The sequence below is a fragment of the Salvelinus alpinus genome, chromosome 4 (assembly GCF_045679555.1).
Source record: "Salvelinus alpinus chromosome 4, SLU_Salpinus.1, whole genome shotgun sequence".
In the NCBI taxonomy this organism is placed as follows: domain Eukaryota; kingdom Metazoa; phylum Chordata; class Actinopteri; order Salmoniformes; family Salmonidae; genus Salvelinus; species Salvelinus alpinus.
In genome coordinates, this window is record NC_092089.1 from 85121171 (window position 1) to 85140926 (window position 19756).

A 19756-nucleotide genomic window follows, 5' to 3' on the forward strand; every position below is an offset into this window, starting at 1 on the left:
GGCAAATCTGGTACAGTCCATGAGGAGGATATGCACTGCAGTACTTAATGCAGCTAGTGGCCACACCAGATACTGTAACTTTTTTTTTTAACCCCCTTTGTTCAGGGACACATTCAATTTCTGTTAGTTACATGTCTGTGGAACTTGTTCAGTTTGTCAAAGTTGTTGAATCTTATGTTCATACAAATATTCACGTAAAATTTTCTGAAAATAAACAGTTGACAGCGAGAGGACGTTTCGTTTTTTGCTGAGTTTATATCGCCCGCTAATACTAGTAAAAGTGATACTTGTGCTTTTTTAATTCTGATTTTTCAGAGGGTGCTTCCCGCAGCTGAATATAGTTGATGAACTCTGCTCTAGGTTTTTAATAATGAGACAACTTATTTAGATGTTTTGGGAGAAAAAAAACATAAGCTACTACATAAACATGAAATATTGGTTAAACAAAAATTAAACAGTTATTTGTCATGTTTTCAGTCTAATGTGCAACATATTATTTATGTAAGATGTGATTAAATGTATTGACAGGCAGATACTTGTAAGGCAAGTGGTATAAAGTTACAGCATTTCAGAGCAATTCCTCAGAGCAAAATTATTTACATATTAGGGCCACATTAGACATGGTAGCCCTTAATATGCATTTTCCCCCTTTTAATTTAGCAGGGAAAAAACTATTGAAAGACATGAAGCAAAACCAGTAGCGGTCTTCCATCCATCTCTCTAGCAAGTGATGTTTGAAACTCAGTGGACGCTTGAGTCATGGTTTTTATTACACAGTTTAATCAACACACAAAGCTCAAAGAGCCTCTCAGGTAATTTAATATACAGAGTTTGTTTGTGTGAGGAGCATTTTGTCCTCGCACCCAGAGCCCAAGCCTGAAGATGTTAGCCTCGAATTTCAACAATAACAAAAATGCAACCTATGAGTTATAGGGAAATAAAACAGGTTAAACTAAGAAAACTTTCTTTAAATACCTGGTCCAAAACCTCCAGTTTGTGAATGTAACGAAGGTGGTGGTCTTGGAGAAACTGAGTTTGGGTGTGTGTGTGCGCGCAAGGGAACAATCTTGGCTTATGGCAATAGTGGGGGAGAGTGGATAAATTCAAGTCCTTTCATATAATTCAAGAGAAACAGACGAAAAGGCCATAACAGTTTTCCATTTTATAGCCTGCTATGATTAAAATAATTCCTTACTAGATTTTATACAAAACACACAAGTGTCCCCGGCTCAACATGTGAAAGGCTTTCCTGAAATCAGGCCTATATAGCTGGGAGATCAGGAAAGAAAACAAGGTAGAGTAAAAAAAATCCCTAAATTTCAGACTCCCCCCCCCAAAAAGAAAGGAACAGTCCCCAAGTCATACAGATAAGGAATGCTTTAAGAATGAAGAACATTTGGAGTGAGGGTGCAGGTAGGGCCCTAGGCAGGGCCCTATGGGAACGTCAGCAGGGGAGACGAACAGCCCTGCCTGCATCAGGAATATGACCAGGAATAAGGAGGGGAGCGTGGGGTGGGTATGAAAGGAGCACAAGGGGCAAGGGGGGTACGACTGCAGTTTGAGAATATGTACACCATTGGCTGTCAGGTTAAGTTGGGTGGAGAGGCCGAGGTGGGTGGACTGGTCGTGAAGGGGGGGGGGGCAGGAAAGAGGGAGTTTACAGGTGCTCTGGTTAAGGGGAGATGTGGCTCAAAGAAAACACTCCAATGGAAACCAACAAGATCTCTTTTTCATTTTTTTCTCTTTACTTCTAAAGCTCCGCTAACATTAGCTGTAGACGTGGTTGGTCATGATTCTACGCCAACACTACATTGCATACTTTTGTGTCCATTCCCGAGCTATTCTGTTGTACCTGAAAGCAGAGAAAAATAGTGAATTTCTGCTTCTTGAACACAGTAGGTGTCCAGATCACTATCTGTTCAACAGTTTTAGCATACAGACCAATAACCAGAGGATTATCTAAAGGATCTAACAAGATCATGCTATGTTAACAACATGGACTTAAGATGTTATATGTCATCCTAAAGAACGCTATCCTCTGAAGCTATATACTCACTTTTCCCTGTCCGTCTTGTAGATGCGGGCGATCTCAGGTACTAAGGGGTCGTCTGGGTTTGGGTCGCACAGCAGAGAGCAGATTGACAGGAGAACTAAAAGGAAGAGGTCAAGGTCCTGTTATTGGTTTAGGACTGAAGGAGAGCTAAACTTAAATGAGTTAGAAAACAGACAGAAAAACAGGAGGTTCAGTCAGTCACTCATACCGCACCAGACACAGGAATCAACCGCACCAGACACAAGGAATCAACCGCACCAGACACAAGGAATCAACCGCACCAGACACAGGAATCAACCGCACCAGACACAGGACTCAACCGCACCAGACACAGGACTCAACCGCACCAGACACAGGAATCAACCGCACCAGACACAGGAATCAACCGCACCAGACACAGGAATCAACCGCACCAGACACAGGAATCAACCGCACCAGACACAGGAATCAACCGCACCATATACTCTACTGTACAGTGTACCTTTGGAGATGGTGAGGGCGGGAGACCACTGTGATCGCAGGATGTCCAGACAGATGCTGCCGTTGCTGTTGATATTTGGGTGGTAGATTCTCGTGGTAAACGCAACCTGCACACACAGAGAAACAAACAGAATGGACATGGTTGAGTTAAGAGGAGGAAGAAGAAAGAACTAAAATGGATGAAGGGTACAGAAAAGGAGCATCAGGAAACGACGCAGTTACAGCCATCACATAAAAAACACATTCAAACAAATGCATGTGTGTATGATTGACTAGGATAAGTGGATGTCATCTGTAAATTCAGTGTGTGTGTGTGTGTGTGTGTGTGTACACACGTATTTCTGGCTCACCTTTGGCGGTTTAAAGGGGTAGTCTGTGGGAAAGTGAATAGTCAGGAAGAACACCCCACCCTGATAAGGACTGTCATTCTGTTAGAGTAGAAGATTCAGCACCATTAGTATCAAGTCAATCTTAGAGCTTCACAGGTCATTAGGAAAATGTCATCATGGCGAGATACACTGTACTATAGAAAGTAATAAAAGCTCATATTTATGATAATGACTGATTGTCGTCACAGTACTTACAGGTCCCATTATCGTGGCTTGCCAGTGAAACACTGAAAGAGAGAGCAGTGAAACCGTCAGACGTAGTCAGTGTAGCGAGAGTGTTGAATGCTGTGAAGTCAGGATGAGGCAAACGCCCAGGGTGGGGCTGGATATTCATTCTATATGACTTATAATACCATTCCAGCAGTAGAATTTGTTTTTGATTGACATCATGAATGATGTCAGGGCAGTAGTTAAGCAAATGGATATTTGTATTAAAGCAATTGTTATATTGCTGACGTAATCCGTCCTAAAAACACAGGGGAGTAGCCAAATGCCATCTAAAGATAAGAATGAATGTAAAGCGCTCAACTAAAAAGAACTAGAACTTCAGAACATTTTAAACAAATGCACCAATACCATCCTGAAGTAAAAATGGGGAAATGTGAGAAAATATATAAGGAATAAAAGAATTTAGGACCATTATACAAGCATTTTATTCGAACGACCCAGGTTGCTACTCTAGCCTATCTGGGATGTTAGAAGCCCAAAACAAGTTTTGGACAAGGGTTACAAAAGCTCAAAATGTGTCACATTTTCCTTTCAAAACAACAACTAGTCTACCTTGTACAACATGGAGGGCACAGGGCAGGGATAGTATATACCAGACCAGATGGTTGCCAGAGTGTGGTTAACAGCTAGTGATTCTCAAGCAGGCAGACAAACAGTGGAATCACTTAGTTTTCTAGAGACAACACTGGTACGATAAGCCAATGCATTTCATCACCATATTCCCTGATAAGACTAATATCAATATCATTTAGCAGAAAGATATCAGATGGCCTTTGACACTTGTCTGAGTGAACCACTCAGTTTGTTAATGGCTTTGAACGTCATATCTTATTATGATCAATAAATGGAATTTGAGTAAACACCGCGTAATCTCAGACATTAGCCTATTTGACTACAAGAGGTCTCAGAACAGCAAATGTATGTTATGTTGTGCTTGCTACAGAGGATTATAGCTAGTGGTTGTGTTCATGTGGTATTTTAGCTGCAACTGCTCTTCCTGGGTTCTACACAAAACATTGATAGACAATAAAGGAACTACATAAAATGTTGAAACGGCACACAGCCTACATAATACATACACACAAAATATCTAGGTCAAATAGGGGGGCGTTGTGCCATGGTGCTGCTTCATCTCTTTTTAAACCAGGTTCGCTGTTCACTTGAGTAATATGAGAAGGGAGTTCCATGCAATAATGGCTCTATATAATACTGTACGTTTTCTTGAATTTGTTCTGGATTTGGGGACTGTGAAAAGACACCTGGTGGCATGTCTGGTGGGTGTGTGCGTAAGTTGACTGTTTTTAAAAAGACGTGATGTAGTCAGTCTCTCCTCAACTCTTAGCCAAGAGACTGGCATGGATAGTATTTATATAAGCCCTCGAATTACAATGAAGAGCAAGACATGCTGCTCTGTCCTGGGCCTACTGCAGCTTAACTAGGTCTTTCTTTGCAGCACTTGACCATATGACTGGACAATAATCAAGATAAGAATAAACTAGAGCCTGCAGGACCTGCTTATTGGAGTGTGGTGTCAAAAAAGCAGAGCATCTCTTTATTATGGACAGACCTCTCACCCTCTTTACAATCATTGAATAAAAAAAAAATATATATATAAAACGCACACACAATCTAAGGTAACACCAAGTAATTTAGTCTCAACTTGTTCAACAGCCACACCATTCATTACCAGATTCAGCTGAGGTCTAGATTTGTACCAAATACAATGCTCTTTGTTTTAGAGATGTTCAGGACCAGTTTACTACTGGCCACCCATTCCAAAACTGACTGCAACTGCTTGTTAAGGGTTTCAGTGACTTTATTAGCTGTAGTTGCTGACACATATGGTTGAATCAGCATACATGGACACAGGCTTGGTTGAATTCCAGTGGCAGGTCATTGGTAAAAATAGACAAAAATAAGAGTGGAAGGCCTAGAGAGCTGCCCTGCAGTACATCACACCCTACATGTTTGACATTAAAGAAAACCCTCAGTTCTATTAGATGAATAGCTCTGAATGATATGGCACAGGTTGTTAAAACAAGTTCCTAACAGCAGGTTATGGTTAAAAAAAGTCTACTCAACAGTTTTTACCTCCAAGCCATAAGACTTCTGAACAGGTAATCAAATGTCTACCCGGACTATTTGCATTGTGTGCCCCCCCCAACCCTTCTTTTTAAGCTGCTGCTGCTACTCTGTTTATCATATATGCATAGTCACTTTAACTATACATTGATGTACATACTACCTCAATTGGGCCGACCAACCAGTGTTCCTGCACATTGGCTAACCGGGCTATCTGCATTGTGTCCCGCCACCCACCAACCCCTCTTTTACGCTACTGCTACTCTCTGTTCATCATATATGCATAGTCACTTTAACCATATGTAACTGATGTGAAATGGCTAGCTAGTTAGCCGGGGTGCGCGCTAATAGCTTTTCAATCGGTGACGTCAATCGCTCTGAGACCTTGAAGTAGTTGTTCCCCTTGCTCTGCAAGGGCAGCGGCTTTTGTGGAGTGATGGGTAACGATGCTTCGAGGGTGGCTGTTGTCGATGTGTGTTCGAGCCCAGGTAGGGGCATGGAGATGGACGGATGCTAAACCGCTACGCATATCTACATACTACTTCAATCAGACTGACTAACCGGTGTCTGTATGTAGCCTCGCTACTGTATATAGCCGTTCTTTTTTTACCTATTGTTCACCTAATACCTTTTTTGCACTATTGGTTAGAGCCTGTAAGTAAGCATTTCACTGTAAGGTTGTATTCGGCGCACGTGACAAATAAACTTTGATTTTATTTAATATCAAAGGCTGCACTGAAATCTAACAGTACAGCTCCCACAATCTTATTATCAATTTCTTTCAACTAATCAGTCATTTGTATCAGTGCATTACATGTCGAGTGCCCCGGTCTATAAGCAGACTATAAAGTCAGAGAAAAAGCATTGTATTTAGTCAAAGACATATTTTTCATCCGTTTACTAAGAGCTGATAGATCTGCTGTCTAGAACCAGTAAAAGCCACTATACCACTCTTGGGTAGCGTAATGACTTTGACTTCCCTCCAGGCCTGAGGACAAACACTTTCCTCTAGACTCAGATTAAAGATATGACAGATAGGAGTGGCCAGAGAGTCAGCTACAATCCTCAGTAGCTTTCCATCTAAGTTGTCAATGCCATTATTGATCGATAACAATTTCTCCACCTCTCCCACACCAACATTACAAAATTCTAACTTACAATGCTGTTCATTCAAAAAAAAAAAAAAACATTTGCCACTTTACAAATTAAGTAATCATTACAATAACTGGGAACATAAATGGTTGTGATGAATAAGCCATCTGATTCGATGAAAGTGTCTTTCTTCCTATTTCATTTAAAGTATTCCAAAGTTGTCCATCATTCTTTATATAATTTAACTTGGCTTTATAATGCAGTTTAATAACAATTTCTTAATTTTCAGTGAATCAGCCAGTCAGATGTGATTACTATATCCAATGGGTATGGATTAGGGCTGTCTCCTGAAATCTTTGTTCTTTCGACTAATCAATTGGTAGAATTTATTTTATGTGTATTTTTCCATACAGACATATCCTATGTGTTTTATCAAATCAACTATATGCACCAAGCTTGTCTGATGCTTATAGCGCACTATTTGATGAAATAATTGAGACCCAAATGACTAAAAAGGAGTCCGACCGCAATTGATTTGATTGTGACGGACTCAGACTTGCTGCGCTGTTTAATAAAAATATATTTAAAAAATAAATAAGACAGCGAGTGACTGACCCATTGTTTTTCGTTCTCCTCCCTGCTACAGGTACCACCACAGAACATCAACAGTGTTTATCGCGCTGTCCGTATTGCTGAAGCTGTAACAATTACAGCCATTTCTGACTGGAAGGTCTGTTAACGAAATCCCTCATTTGTTTAGGGAAAAACTATTCCCTCAACCCTTGCTCTCTTTATGTGACACATGTATTCATTGCATGCACGTGACCAATAGGGCCTGCCATATATAAAATCAATCAAATGTATTTATATAACCGTTTTACATCAGCTGATGTCACAAAGTGCAATACAGAAAGAAACCCAGCCTAAAACTCCAAACAGCAAGCAATGCAGATGTTTTATTTACTTGTCACATGTGTCTAATATAACAGGTGTAGACTTTACAGTGAAATGCTTAATTACAAGCCCTTAACCAACAATGCAGTTAAGGAAAATAAGTAAAAAAATGATTATAGAGCAGCAGTAAAATAACAGTAGCGAGGCTATATACAGGGGGTACCGGTACAGAGTCAATGTGCGGGAGCACTGGTTAGTCAAGGTAATATGTAGGTAGTTAAAGTGACTATGCATAGATAATAAACAGAGTAGCAGCAGTGTAAAAGAGGGGGTGGGGGAACAATTAAAATAGTCCGGGTAGCCATTTGATTAGCTGTTCAGAAGTCTTATGGCTTGGGGGTAGAAACTGTTAAGAAGCCTTTTGGACCGAGACTTGGTGCTCCGGTACCGCTTGCCGTGCGGTAGCAGAGAACAGACTATGACTAGGGTGGCTGGAGTCTGACAATTTTTAGGGTCTTCCTCTGACACCGCCTGGTATAGAGGTCCTATCATAATCACAAATTCCGAACACACAACAGTCAAATGGATGCATTGGACGTCACAAATAAACTCGAATGGGGGGGAAATGTTTACTGGTTGCTCAGGAGGAAAAAGGGGAAGTCAGAAGTGTGGAATAAATTTGACTAGTTGTGGAAAATAGTGGAGATCAAAAAGGAACAGGCGCTGTGTGTATATTATGTGTGCAAAACAGGTGCTGTTAGATTACAATATCATCTTTGACCGTTTGGAACAATGTAAACACTAAAATTATAAGCGTAACAGTCTGCGGTAAAGCTTTTTTGTAAAGCCATTATTACAGCAAAGACATAAAATAGTCGCATTAATTCGTGAATGCAATTTCCGAAATGGAGCAGCTTATTTATTGTTTATGCTAATTATTCAAGGGTCGCTTTGTCATTTTATTTTAAAACTAAAATGCTTGATTGATGAATGACTCGTATGCGGTGTGATGACATGAAGGAATGAATGAATGACTGATAGATACAGTGCCATCGGAAAGTATTCAGACCTTGACTTTTTTCACATTGTTACATTACAGCCTTACCCTAAAATATTCCCCCCATCATCAATCTACACACAATACCCCAAAAGTTACAGTGAAAACTTGTTTTTGCTTTGTCATTATGGGGTGTGAAGATGAATTAAATTGATGGGAAAATCTTTTTTAGATTCCTTATTCTCCTGTCAGCCTTCTGTAATGTAACAAAATGTGGAAAAAGTCAAAGGGTCTGAATGGTTTCTGAATGCACTATAAGTATTGAAATAGACCTAAATAAGTTACGGTATTAAGACTAAACAGGATGTGCTCTTACGTGCTGACCAGACCGGACACATCGCGTGCGCGAGCATCGCAAAATAAATTTAGAAATCCTCGTTATTCAAATATTGCGCGTCTGCGACACCAAGGGCTAAAATAGAACTCCTTCCTATTTCTGACGCAGATCGCGCTGCAAGTCCTGCCTCTCCCATCTCCTCATTGGTTTATAGAAGCAGGTACCCACGTGCCATCTCCTCATTGGTTATACCCACGTGGGTGATTGAAAGACAAACTGTTTTGCCGGTAGTCGTGGTAATACAATGAAAGTTTAGATGCGATCACCATATAAGTTAAACGATGAAAAAGCCTGGAAGGAGGAGAGATGACTAGAAACGACTCGGTTGGCCGTTTTATGTGTGAATTAATTGTCGGAGTAGAGGTCCTAGTGCATTTCAGGTAAACTAACAACTCAATGTTTATATCCCAGGACAAATTAGCTAGCAACAGCAAGCTAGCTAAATAGGACAAATTAACGTTAGCTAGCAAGTGCAAGCTAACTAGCTAAATTGCCATACATGTTTAATGCTTTTCGACCTGTCCCCAAATTAATGTCATTGGTTCAGAGTTTGTTTTGATATTTTAACCTGCGTGTCATGATTGCGTTTGGTGTGGGGGGGCAAAATACATTTATGCACGATAGTGCACGCGCGCAGCCGGTTTGGGTTCCGTGTTAGGCCCACAGTTCGATGGTGGTTATACAAGGCTGCTATACTAAGCCTACTAATGAGAATGACATTACTTATTATTATAATGATCATAATAACAAATGAGGTCAAGAGAAAGGAGGGTTATTATAATTGTTTTACAATTTGGAACAGCGTAAACACTAAATAAATTAGAAGTAATAGCAGAGAGGCTGTTCTAATGAAAAAAAGTGTCACGCCTTCATTACAGCATAGCAAATATGAAAAACAGACGAATTTGTGAAATTGTTTGTCCAACATGTGGTTGCGTGAGGCTTGGTGCTCACGGAATCAGTAGGCTATTAAACAAACACTCAAACAGGCAACAGAATAGAATCTGTCTTTATAAAGCCAGGGACATTTAACAGTTAGGCTATTGATTATAGACCTATTTAAGTTGGGGTTCCCCCTCTCGTCACTTTTCTTAAATTAAGGCAAAGGCTGTTTTCTCATCTCCCAACTCTGCTGATGCCACCACCGCATTGTTTGCAACACCAATATGCTGGATAACTTTGCTATTGTGCAGCAACATGGTCTAGGAAAAGGTGGCAGTTTAGAAGTGCACTGATGAGTTTCAGAACCGTGGACAGCGACCGCTATCCAACGCGGGAGAAAGCGCATGTTATAAAATTATATTTTTATTAGTGTTGCACTATTGTTGTTACGTTATACAACCATATACAATTTCAGTAGCACATATCAGAGTGATAGACTGTGCCATCCCCACGGCCTCCACAATGGATTAGTCCACTCAGATAGGCGCGAATCAGACAGGTGTCTTCTAAACCATTAAATGTTTTTTTTGCTACTGCTCGACTAAAGAAATCTTGGTCGACCAACTGTCTATCGATCAAACAATCGACTAAATAATACAGTATTAGTAAAAATGTGATCAACGCATGTGGATGATCTTGTTCCTGTAGTGTATGTAAACACCCTGGTAGATTGATTAATAACCTGAACCAGATTAGTGAGAAGCTTCCTCTGGAGCTGACAGCTTGATGAAAACCTGTCATTCCATACAAATGAATTCCCTTCCTGTTAAAATGGCTTGGTTTTTGGTCATTTGTCAGATACAGGGAAACGTTTGCAATCTGATCAATTAATTGACAATATACTGTTTATGGTGGTCACTGGTCAGGTCCGATATGGCAAGGCAGTGACAGAGTTTCATGCTGCTGCTGGCTATGACGGACATCTCACCAACCCTACTGGAGCCATAAAATAATTATTGGATTGCACAGACTTCCTGGTACCTGACCCAACACCAAAAGTGAAACCTAATTTTCTCCAGGGGTGCCGTACTAGTATAACTGACCCTGTAAAACAACACATTTCACCGCACCTATCCAGTGTATGTGACGACAACAACAAAAACTTTTTTATGAAAAAAATGTTTTTTTATATGCAGTCCAGATTCTGTGATTGTGGTTCACTGAGAGATTCCTAATAAACCAGGGTGCACCAGACTCACCACCGTTTAGAAAAACTATCTGCATCTAGCCTACTTGTTTGTTTGCTTGTTACAAGACCTTTAGAAGCCTGAAATGTCATAGTATTGTTGTGTTGCCTGATGAGGAGCTACTTACTGTCATCTCCTACTGGTCCTGCTGAACACTGGGCTGGTGGGTCCCGTGCCAAGTCATTCAACTCCTGAGAGACAGGAGTAAGTGGTTAGCAATGACAATAGTATTTGAACGTATGTGCCTATAGACCAATACATACACTGAGTATACAAAACATTAACACCACCTGCTCTTTCCATAACAGACTGGCCAGGTAAATCCAAGTGAAAGCTATCATGCCTTGATGTAATCTGTTAAATCCACTTGAATCAGTGTAGATGAAGGGGAGTTGACAGGTTAAAGAAGGATTTTTTTAGCCTTGAGTAGGTAGTAGGTGCCAGTGACACCGGTTTGAGTGTGTTAAGAACTGCAATGCTGCTGGGGATTTTTTTCACACTGAATAGTTTTCCATGTGTATCAAGAATGGCCCACCACCCAAAGGACATCCAGCCAATTTGACACAACTGTGGGAAGCATTGGAGTCAACATGGGCCAGCATCCCTGTGGAACACTTTTGATACCTTGTAGAGTCCATGCCCTGACAAATTTAGGTTGTTCTGAGGGCAAAGGGGGTATCCTCCTCATATTTGGTATACAACAACTTGATTATTCACAATGTTAAAGGGCAGCCAGATGTCCATATCAATCAAGTTCTATTGAACAGCTCAAATGGACTGTTCATCAATAAACCACACATACACACACCCACCCACCAAGACTGCCCTCTATACAACATGCCCTCACTAGTAATGTGACACCAGAGTTAACAACAGAACACCTAAAAACAGTAAAATGTTGTTAGATTTAACTGCCTGATCTCATAATTTCATTCTACTAAGCTTTTGGTAATTGAAAATGAACTAATTAAACGTTACATTACAACAACAAAAAAATTCCCCCAAGTCACACCTGAGATATCCATGATATTTAGTCAACATCATGGCAGCTATTACTGGGATTGCCTGGTACCTACTAACGTTAGCTGGCAATATTTTGTCAACATGACTACCAAAAGTAATGAATCCATAACTTTAACTTGTTAACAATGCCCCAATGTTAGCTAGCTAACTGTCACGCATTGTATCTTGATTAAAAGTATGAGTGATGACTGACAATTACATGTAATAAAAAAAGGCCCACCGGGTGATCTACCCATCTAGTAAACATCCAACTAACTGGTTAGCTAGCTAGCTGCATTATGTAGCTAACTAATGTGAGAATAAAACTATAACTCATCTTGTTAACGTTAGCTCACTACCGTTTCTCGGGGCCCCATTTAAATCTGTGAAGTTAGTGGAGTGGAAGGCTGGGATATGGAGTTAGGCGCTAGCTAGCTGCATTCGTCATGTTTTATCTAGTTAGCTAAGTGATTAATGTTTTATGTCCCACAAATCCAGTAAACTACATTTTAATGGCGAGCATTACTACCGTTGGCTAGAAAGCTGTCTGGATAGCTAGCAGACAACTAACGTTAGCCGCCGACTGAATTAGCCATAGCTAGCTACGTAACTAGTTACCTAAAGAATGTTGTTAGCCAGCTAACTACCAATCAAACGACTATCATGTAAACCAGTTAGTTTGAATGATGCGATTATAGATATGTAAAGTACATTGATCTTCTCTGGATAAAGATACATTACTAACCTAACGAGCTAACGTTAGATGGCAAAATAGTAACGTTATCAAAAGGTGGAGGGCCCAAAAATGTGGATCGAACACCGACCGAGGCGCATTGCTTCACGGCCGTGAGCCCATTTGCCGTACTGTGGGTAACAAGCTTTTAAACACACAACATTTAATCCCGACATCATTCAGATAACACATCTAATAGAAAACATCTTAGAATATATCGCTTTTTTTATTATAACTGCGAAACATTGGGCCTTGTCGTTGACTTCCTTCTTACCTTGTGAATTCTTTTCAGAGCCATTGTTGTGCTAGCGCTGTCACCGAAAATGTGTTATACTCGATTAAAATGGCGGTTGCTGTCTCTATCCGGGGGGTAACTATTCGAAATATTTCTATCTCAAATAATACCCTATTCTAATACTAAAATCACCGATTGCTATCAGAACGGGCACACTGATATATTTTTATGGCGAAACTGAAAGAGACTAACTAGGGGTAGAACCGCGTTCCTTCCTCCTACTGCAGCGGCTACCAAACCACTCACTCACCCTGCTTTTACTATTGGGCGCGTTCCTCTGCCAATGCGTTATTGACGCCTGCCAGATCTTACAATGCCTGGATAAGTATTTGAAGTATCAGCTAACCAAATTATATGTTATAGCAATCTGGCAGTCGATGACGTTACACGCAACCATTGGTTAACGCATGCAACGTCTGAGCAGGGGAACTCGACCTCAGCACTTCATGCCGCGTTCATGTACTAGTAGGAACTACAAAATTCGGAAATGTCATACCTCCTGATTCGTTGAACGCGGCACGTGTATAAACTACAACCAGTTAGTAAGTCGAATGTCCGAGTTTCTAAGTTTCGACTAGCACATGAATGCAGCAAGAGATTGCGCGCGGACAACATAGCGGTGCAATGACGTCATTTTGGCTCTCAACAGGCGACAGGATATGAATGGGCTCGTTTGAGTAGTAAGCCGAAAACAACCGATTGTAGACGACAGTCCAAGAGTGAAAAGGCGGAAGTGCATCTCGATAGCCGAAAGTCAGACACGGATGAGGTTTTTCAACATCGAGGCTCGGTGTAACATGGAAGTGTTGCCATTGTTTATAAAAGTTTTTCTTTGTAATGTCGAAATAAGCATGTCTCAAACCCCCATATCACATTCTCACAAACTGTATTGTAAATATAGGTGTGCATTGTACTATCAATTGGTGAAAGAGAGCCTCAAATATCACATTCAATTATAGCCTACACATGAATCAGTCCAAAGCAAAGTTGGTCACGTTCATGTGGGTCAAACAAAACACCCTAATGATTGGTTGATAATAGAGCCTACCACAATGTAGGAGGTGGCTACAGGATTTATGACGTGTTCAAAACAACTGGGAAATCTCAGACTTCAGTTCTGTTCAAGACAACTGGGAACTTTCCTGACCAGAAGGTCACTGATGTCATGATTCAACCAATTTTTTTGTTCAGAGTTCCCAGTTGTCTTGAAAGCACCATAAGTTGGTGAAGAGCAACTGCAAAAATTGGCAGTCGTCTGCAGTCAAACTTCATGACCTTTGATCACATGTCTTTTGTAAAGTTTATGCAGTCCTCATGTAGGCTCAAGTCGGACAATTTTTATCCCCATAATGCGACACTTTAGAAGGCTGACAAAAGTGATCTGATCGAACGCGCCCAATAGTGAACGATTCGAGCCAAAATGGCTTTCATGCATATATTTTGCACTGCTGCAAGCTCATGAGAGATCCTTGCAAATGGTTTACTAACACATCTCACAGCAAATTAGTTGCAATAGAAATGGTTTGAACACACCACAATCATGTAAATCATTATGATTCCTGTTTATGAATATGGGGTATTACATTTCTATGGGACAGTTAAACAATAAAATACATATCCCAGGGTGAATTTTATTAAGGGACAAGGACTGGTTGACGTTCTTATCGCGAGAATATAGCACTAAAGGAAGTGTCACTGTGCAGAACAATGAACAAAGAACAAACAGAACAAAGTATAGCAGATAGGAGCATTCCAGTCCACTACCTCACCCTAAACACAATTTTACAGAATGTCATTTTTTATTGGATGTCAAATATTCAGCATTCACTATTTACTAATGTATTATCTGTTTTGACTTAACTTGAATTCATTTTCACATGAAACATATAGACCTTGGTCTATTTGGAAAGCAGCCTAATAATGACGGTAATGAAAATAAGATCATGCTCCTCTCATTCATGTTTATACTCTGTACTTACTCACGTGCATTAATTGCTGTTAATTTATTGCGCTTCAGTTGATATTGCGTCTCTACACCCCACTATCCTAAACCAGGTTTTAAAGAAGAAGACAGGGTGTGCGTGCACTACGAGGCACTACCTTTTTTGCCATAAATGTTCATATAGAGGACGAGTGTAGTGCACTTATGTAGCCTAGGGGACTAAGAGGCTATTACTATTTGTGCTGGATCTTCACCTAAGGTTATGGAAAGAAAAGCGATGCCGCTGCATACAGACGGCTACTTGCAGTAACCTGTACCCAGTGTGCATTCTCACAAAAAAGAAATCAGACATACCACTGCAGGTGGGCATTGTATTTGTGTATTTATTGGTAGGCATTTGTAGCCTATACCCTAAACGTGATGCCCTTTATAGATGTGTGATGCTTCCACAATAATGAATATGCTCTACTCTGAGCTCTGAGGCAGATCCCCAATAGGGACAGATCCCCTATAATAAAATAAATATATAACTATTAGCCTATTGTTATGAACACACACACACTCACACACACATTCATACATACACACACCGGTAATAACAGAATATCAGGGGGTTGGTTCGTAGGACGAAAGGGGGAAACCCCGCATTAGAACCTCCACCGGATGGCGGTATGAGGCAGTCCCTATATGAGGCAGAGTGTGTGCGTGGGAGTTCCTCCTTTCGCCATTCCGGGGTGTCGCCGCACCACAGAGCGCACTGAGGGAGTCCTGCGAAGAGAGGCAGCCTAGTACGCTCCAGGCCTCTTCACACCTTCATCCAGGCCACACGGTGCCCCAGCATGCCCCAGAAGACAGGTATCCGCTCATTATTTCCCCAGAGACCCGCCGCAGACCTCCCCAGCAGCCCCGTTTGAAAGATTACGAAGACACCGAGGGATGCTACTGCAGCAAACGCACCCCGCAACTGCAAACATTCTCGACGTCTGCCCGAGGACCAGATACATTTGGTTGGCCCCTGACAGAAGCCCCCGAGGATGTCCGACAGCGGTGCGAGCATGAACTCCGACGATCGGCCGGTTAAAAGTACGCACAAATATATAATGATGCTTATGCGTTATTGTTTTGGATCATTGGCTTTGCGTTGGCTGCAAACATGGCTGCAATAATGTCGATATGTGATTGCATGTGTGTGTGTATCCCCTTTTCTCCCCCCTTTTAATTTATCCCCCAATAATAAAACAAAACAATCATAAGGTTATTGGATGGTGAGTCACTGATGAAACAGCAACATAGTCGAGCTATCGGTGCAAAGTGTTTGATGATTGACACTGCCACCTTTTTGAGTCTTCAGCAAATCTGTTTTAGGTTCTGAATGCGGAGAGGGTGATACGACCTGTGCACTATGAGGAAATACCTCTTTATTTCTTATTATGGGGAATGTCTCTCCGCGTGCACTGAGTGACATGGTGATGCTGCATGAGCTCGCTTTATTCGCCCGGTGCCTTGTGATATTCTGAAGTAGACCTACATGTACCCACCAGAGAGAGAGAGAGAGCGAGAGAGAGAGTGTGTGTGTGTGTGTGTGTGTGTGTGTGAGAGAGAGAGAGAGAGAGAGAGAGAGAGAGAGAGAGAGAGAACGAGAGAGAGAGAGAGAATAGCATCTCTTTCCAATGAAACATTTCTGGCAGTTTGACGATGACAGCGAAAGGAAGACTCAAAGGTAAAATTATAATTGGTTACATTGTCTGTTTTGCTTAATTTATGGATCTAAGGCCTGTATGTAGGCTATTAGATGTTGATGAAATGGGTAGGTGTCAGGAGTTAATAAATGGATCCGTGGAAGTGACGATGTGAATAGAGGATATGTTTTGGGACTTGTCATTTATCCATCCCTGAACCATTTTTAGTGAGGTCCCTTGCGTAGGCGTTATCGGAGTGTTCATAGCCATGACGTTAACTGCTGTGAGAGCTCTATAGCTTGGCCTACATTGTCGATGTCTAGATGTATTTTTATGCACATTTGACTCACACCGTCAGGCAACTGATTCGTTTGATTGTTTTTAGGATGCAATTTGCGAGGTAGAAGTAGCTCCTAATGTCATTCATCCTGCACCTGTGGTTGTGTTCTTATTTTTGTGGGTTTGAAACGTAATATACTGCATATGTCGCGTTATTAACGTTTCTCGTTGCTCCCTCTTGCTACATTATGCCTAATGAAATTATGTGCATCTGCACAAATTGTGCGCGTAAGGTCTCACTTTCCTCACTATTCTATTTGTATTAGCCTCCCCGGATCATTCTGTCTCACTGAGAGCCAAATGAGAGACAAAATGGAGTTTCGGAATGCTTAGTTGCGTATCAGCATATTGTATGTAGCCTATTGCGTTCATTAAAGCAGTATATCATGCTTTTATTGCATCATTAGATTATGGAATATTTAATGTGTTAATGAAGAGCGGCTGTTACGCGTTGGCGGCATCAGACGAGGTGATGGAGGTTCAGCAAGCCTTAGTACACAGTATCTGCACAGATTGTCACGTTTATCGGGGTCACAACAACCCTGGCAGTGTGTGGACTGTGTGCACTTAGTCACATGCAACGATGCCTAACTGGGAGATTATCGCCCGTTTCTGGTGTGGGAAAAAAGGGGGACGCGGGACAGATTGACACTCGTTCGGGAAAGCCCGGGTTTTCCGTGTGTGGCGCGTTTGACTGGGTGTATGTGCATGTGCGCCGCGCGTGCACGTACGCGCGCGCGTGTGTGTTGGAACGCAGCTGGGCAGTGTGCTATAGTGCTCATCTGTAATAGTAAACACATAATCTAGCTCAATGCCACTGTGAGAATAGAATGTAGCCTAGAGGAGAGAGACATCACAGTGAGAGAGAACATTTCAGATAAGAGGAGGGAGCCGAGAGAGCATATATAAAGGCCTTTAGTGAAATGAGCGCAGTATGGCTACAGTTCTATGAATGGTGAGGGAGCCCAGACGGTAGCTTTGTTACATTAGGAAATGGGTGTGTGTAGGCTACTGTAGATGGATTAGGAGAGCGTGGGATAGGATGGAGGGATCAGGACGATTTGGAAGAGAGAGAGCACAACGGCAGATGAATGGAGGCACTGAACCCAGGACAGAGTGTGAGCTAGGTGAGAGGCAAGAGAGGAAAGAGAGTATGTGACAGGTACATTGAGGAGTTGAAGTAGATGAGAAGAGAGAGAGAGAAAGACATGGAGGATTGTATGATGTAGGCTCATTAGCCTAAATCTCCCAGGACCAATAGGACCTTCTGATCCTATGGACTTTAACCAATCTAATGGCTCAGATTTGCAAACCGTTCTCACCAGATTTTATATGAAAGACTAGTTAGTGATCTTCAATCCTGGTGAACCACACAATGTGCAGGATTTTGTTCCAGCCCAGCACTAACACACATATATATTTTTTTATTATTTTTTTTTAAATATATATTTTTGAATTTTACCCCCTTTTTCTCCCCAATTTCGTGGTATCCAATTGTTAGTAGTTACTATCTTTTCTCATCGCTACAACTCCCGTACGGGCTCGGAGAGACGAAGGTCGAAAGCCATGCGTCCTCCGAAACACAACCCAACCAAGCCGCACTGCTTCTTAACACAGCGCGCATCCAACCCGGAAGCCAGCCGCACCAATGTGTCGGAGGACACACCATGCACCTGGCAACCTTGGCTAGCATGCACTGCGCCCGGCCCGCCACAGAAGTCGCTGGTGCGCGATGAGACAAGGATATCCCTACCGGCCAAACCCTCCCTAACCCGGACGACGCTAGGCCAATTGTGCGTCGCCCCACGGACCTCCCGGTCGCGGCCGGCTGCGACAGAGCCTGGGCGCGAACCCAGAGTCTCTGGTGGCACAGCTAGCGCTGCGATGCAGTGCCCTAGACCACTGCGCCACCCGGGAGGCACTAACACACATATTTGATTAAACTAATCAACTATGTCATGATGTTGGCCTGTGGGTAAGGTTTATGACCCCCCCCATAAATACCTTTCTCCCTTCCCTCTCTCTTGACTCTACAGAGGGACTCTTGAATAGCCTTTGTTGAACATAGAGAGTCTGGGAACATCAAACAAGTGGAGGGAAAGGAAACATATTTCAGTAATAGAACCAGTTGAAAATATTCGTTGGTACTTAATGAATATGATGTCAGTTCGGTTGTCATCTGAGACATTATGACTAACAGGACGACCTAAACTGTATCTGGGAAAGTCTACACATTACAGTTATCAGATTCACATGGAATTGTTGTGCAATTCAAATGTTTAAATATACAATTATTTGTGAAAAGATGAAATGTAATTTTAGCTTCTAATTGAGAGATTTGGGTTTTCATAAGGTTAGGGCTCTGCTCAATCAGTGGCCCGCCCCTGTGAAGAGACATGGATTATAAACTATGAAACACACCCTTCTCCCTCCACTATATAAGCCCTTGACGAAAATGTAACCTTCTGTTCCGGGTACATTAGGATGACGGTCTGATGTCATTCAGATAATAACTACAGAACGAAGCCAACCTCAGCGTGAGCTTTGGTTGCGAATGGTATGAACTTTGAACTCTTATTCGCTACAGAAGGGATACCTCCTAGCCGTTGAGTTAGCAGCGACCACTGTAAACGTGGGCTAGGAGAGGACAGACAGAGTATCCCGTCTACCACACAACGACGACACTACAACGTTTCCCGTTCACCACCAGAGACACTCTTCAAAGGACAAAGGACTCTGATGGCCTTCCATCTACTACCAACCTATTGAAGCGCAGCTCAGAGTAAATATTTATTGCATTTTCCTTTTCCAAATGGGCGGTAATTTAGAATGCATAAGATTCTGTATTTACGATAGAGTAGCTGCCTACGGCCCGATAGAGACATCGCTTCTCCCTTTGTTCTTCAGTCTTCCCGCTCTTTCACTCAAACCCAACCCCCTTTTCTTTGTGTAACCAGCTGTCATATCTGTTCCGTCCACTAGGGACGTTTTCCTTTATGACATAATTTGTAATCAAGGTATGATT

General features: G+C 41.8%; 2 protein-coding genes across 3 annotated transcripts in view; one reads left to right on the forward strand and one right to left on the reverse strand.

Annotated features, from left to right (window-relative positions):
- Window positions 1-747: 747 nt before the first annotated feature.
- On the reverse strand, window positions 748-13096 carry ube2d2 (ubiquitin-conjugating enzyme E2D 2 (UBC4/5 homolog, yeast)). Its single transcript, XM_071399382.1, has 7 exons — window positions 12751-13096; window positions 10869-10932; window positions 3118-3149; window positions 2884-2961; window positions 2535-2640; window positions 2057-2150; window positions 748-1852 (listed from the first exon to the last, which is right to left on the reverse strand). The coding sequence occupies exons 1-7, from the start codon at window positions 12772-12774 to the stop codon at window positions 1807-1809; spliced, it is 444 nt and encodes a 147-aa protein (XP_071255483.1). The 5' UTR covers window positions 12775-13096; the 3' UTR covers window positions 748-1806.
- Window positions 13097-15429: 2333 nt separating this feature from the next.
- ppp3cb (protein phosphatase 3, catalytic subunit, beta isozyme) overlaps window positions 15430-19756 on the forward strand; it is a 42587-nt gene continuing 38260 nt past the window's right edge. Inside the window, exon 1 of one of the 2 annotated variants that reach the window (XM_071399384.1) lies at window positions 15430-15796. In XM_071399384.1, coding sequence (XP_071255485.1) covers window positions 15748-15796 — 49 coding nt within the window. In that variant the 5' untranslated portion in view covers window positions 15430-15747. Of the gene's footprint in view, window positions 15797-16301; window positions 16434-19756 lie in introns of those variants that run through there. The other variant, XM_071399385.1, reaches the window with a different exon arrangement.

Bases quoted from the DNA above. Each gene is read 5' to 3' on its own strand.
- ube2d2 (XM_071399382.1), bottom strand. From the start codon at position 12,774: ATGGCTCTGAAAAGAATTCACAAG. The intron at 3,150-10,868 runs GTAAGTAGCTCC...TCTCTCTTTCAG, and splicing joins AGGACCAGTAGGAGATGACA to TGTTTCACTGGCAAGCCACG. The intron at 2,962-3,117 runs GTAAGTACTGTG...CTACTCTAACAG, and splicing joins AAGCCACGATAATGGGACCT to AATGACAGTCCTTATCAGGG.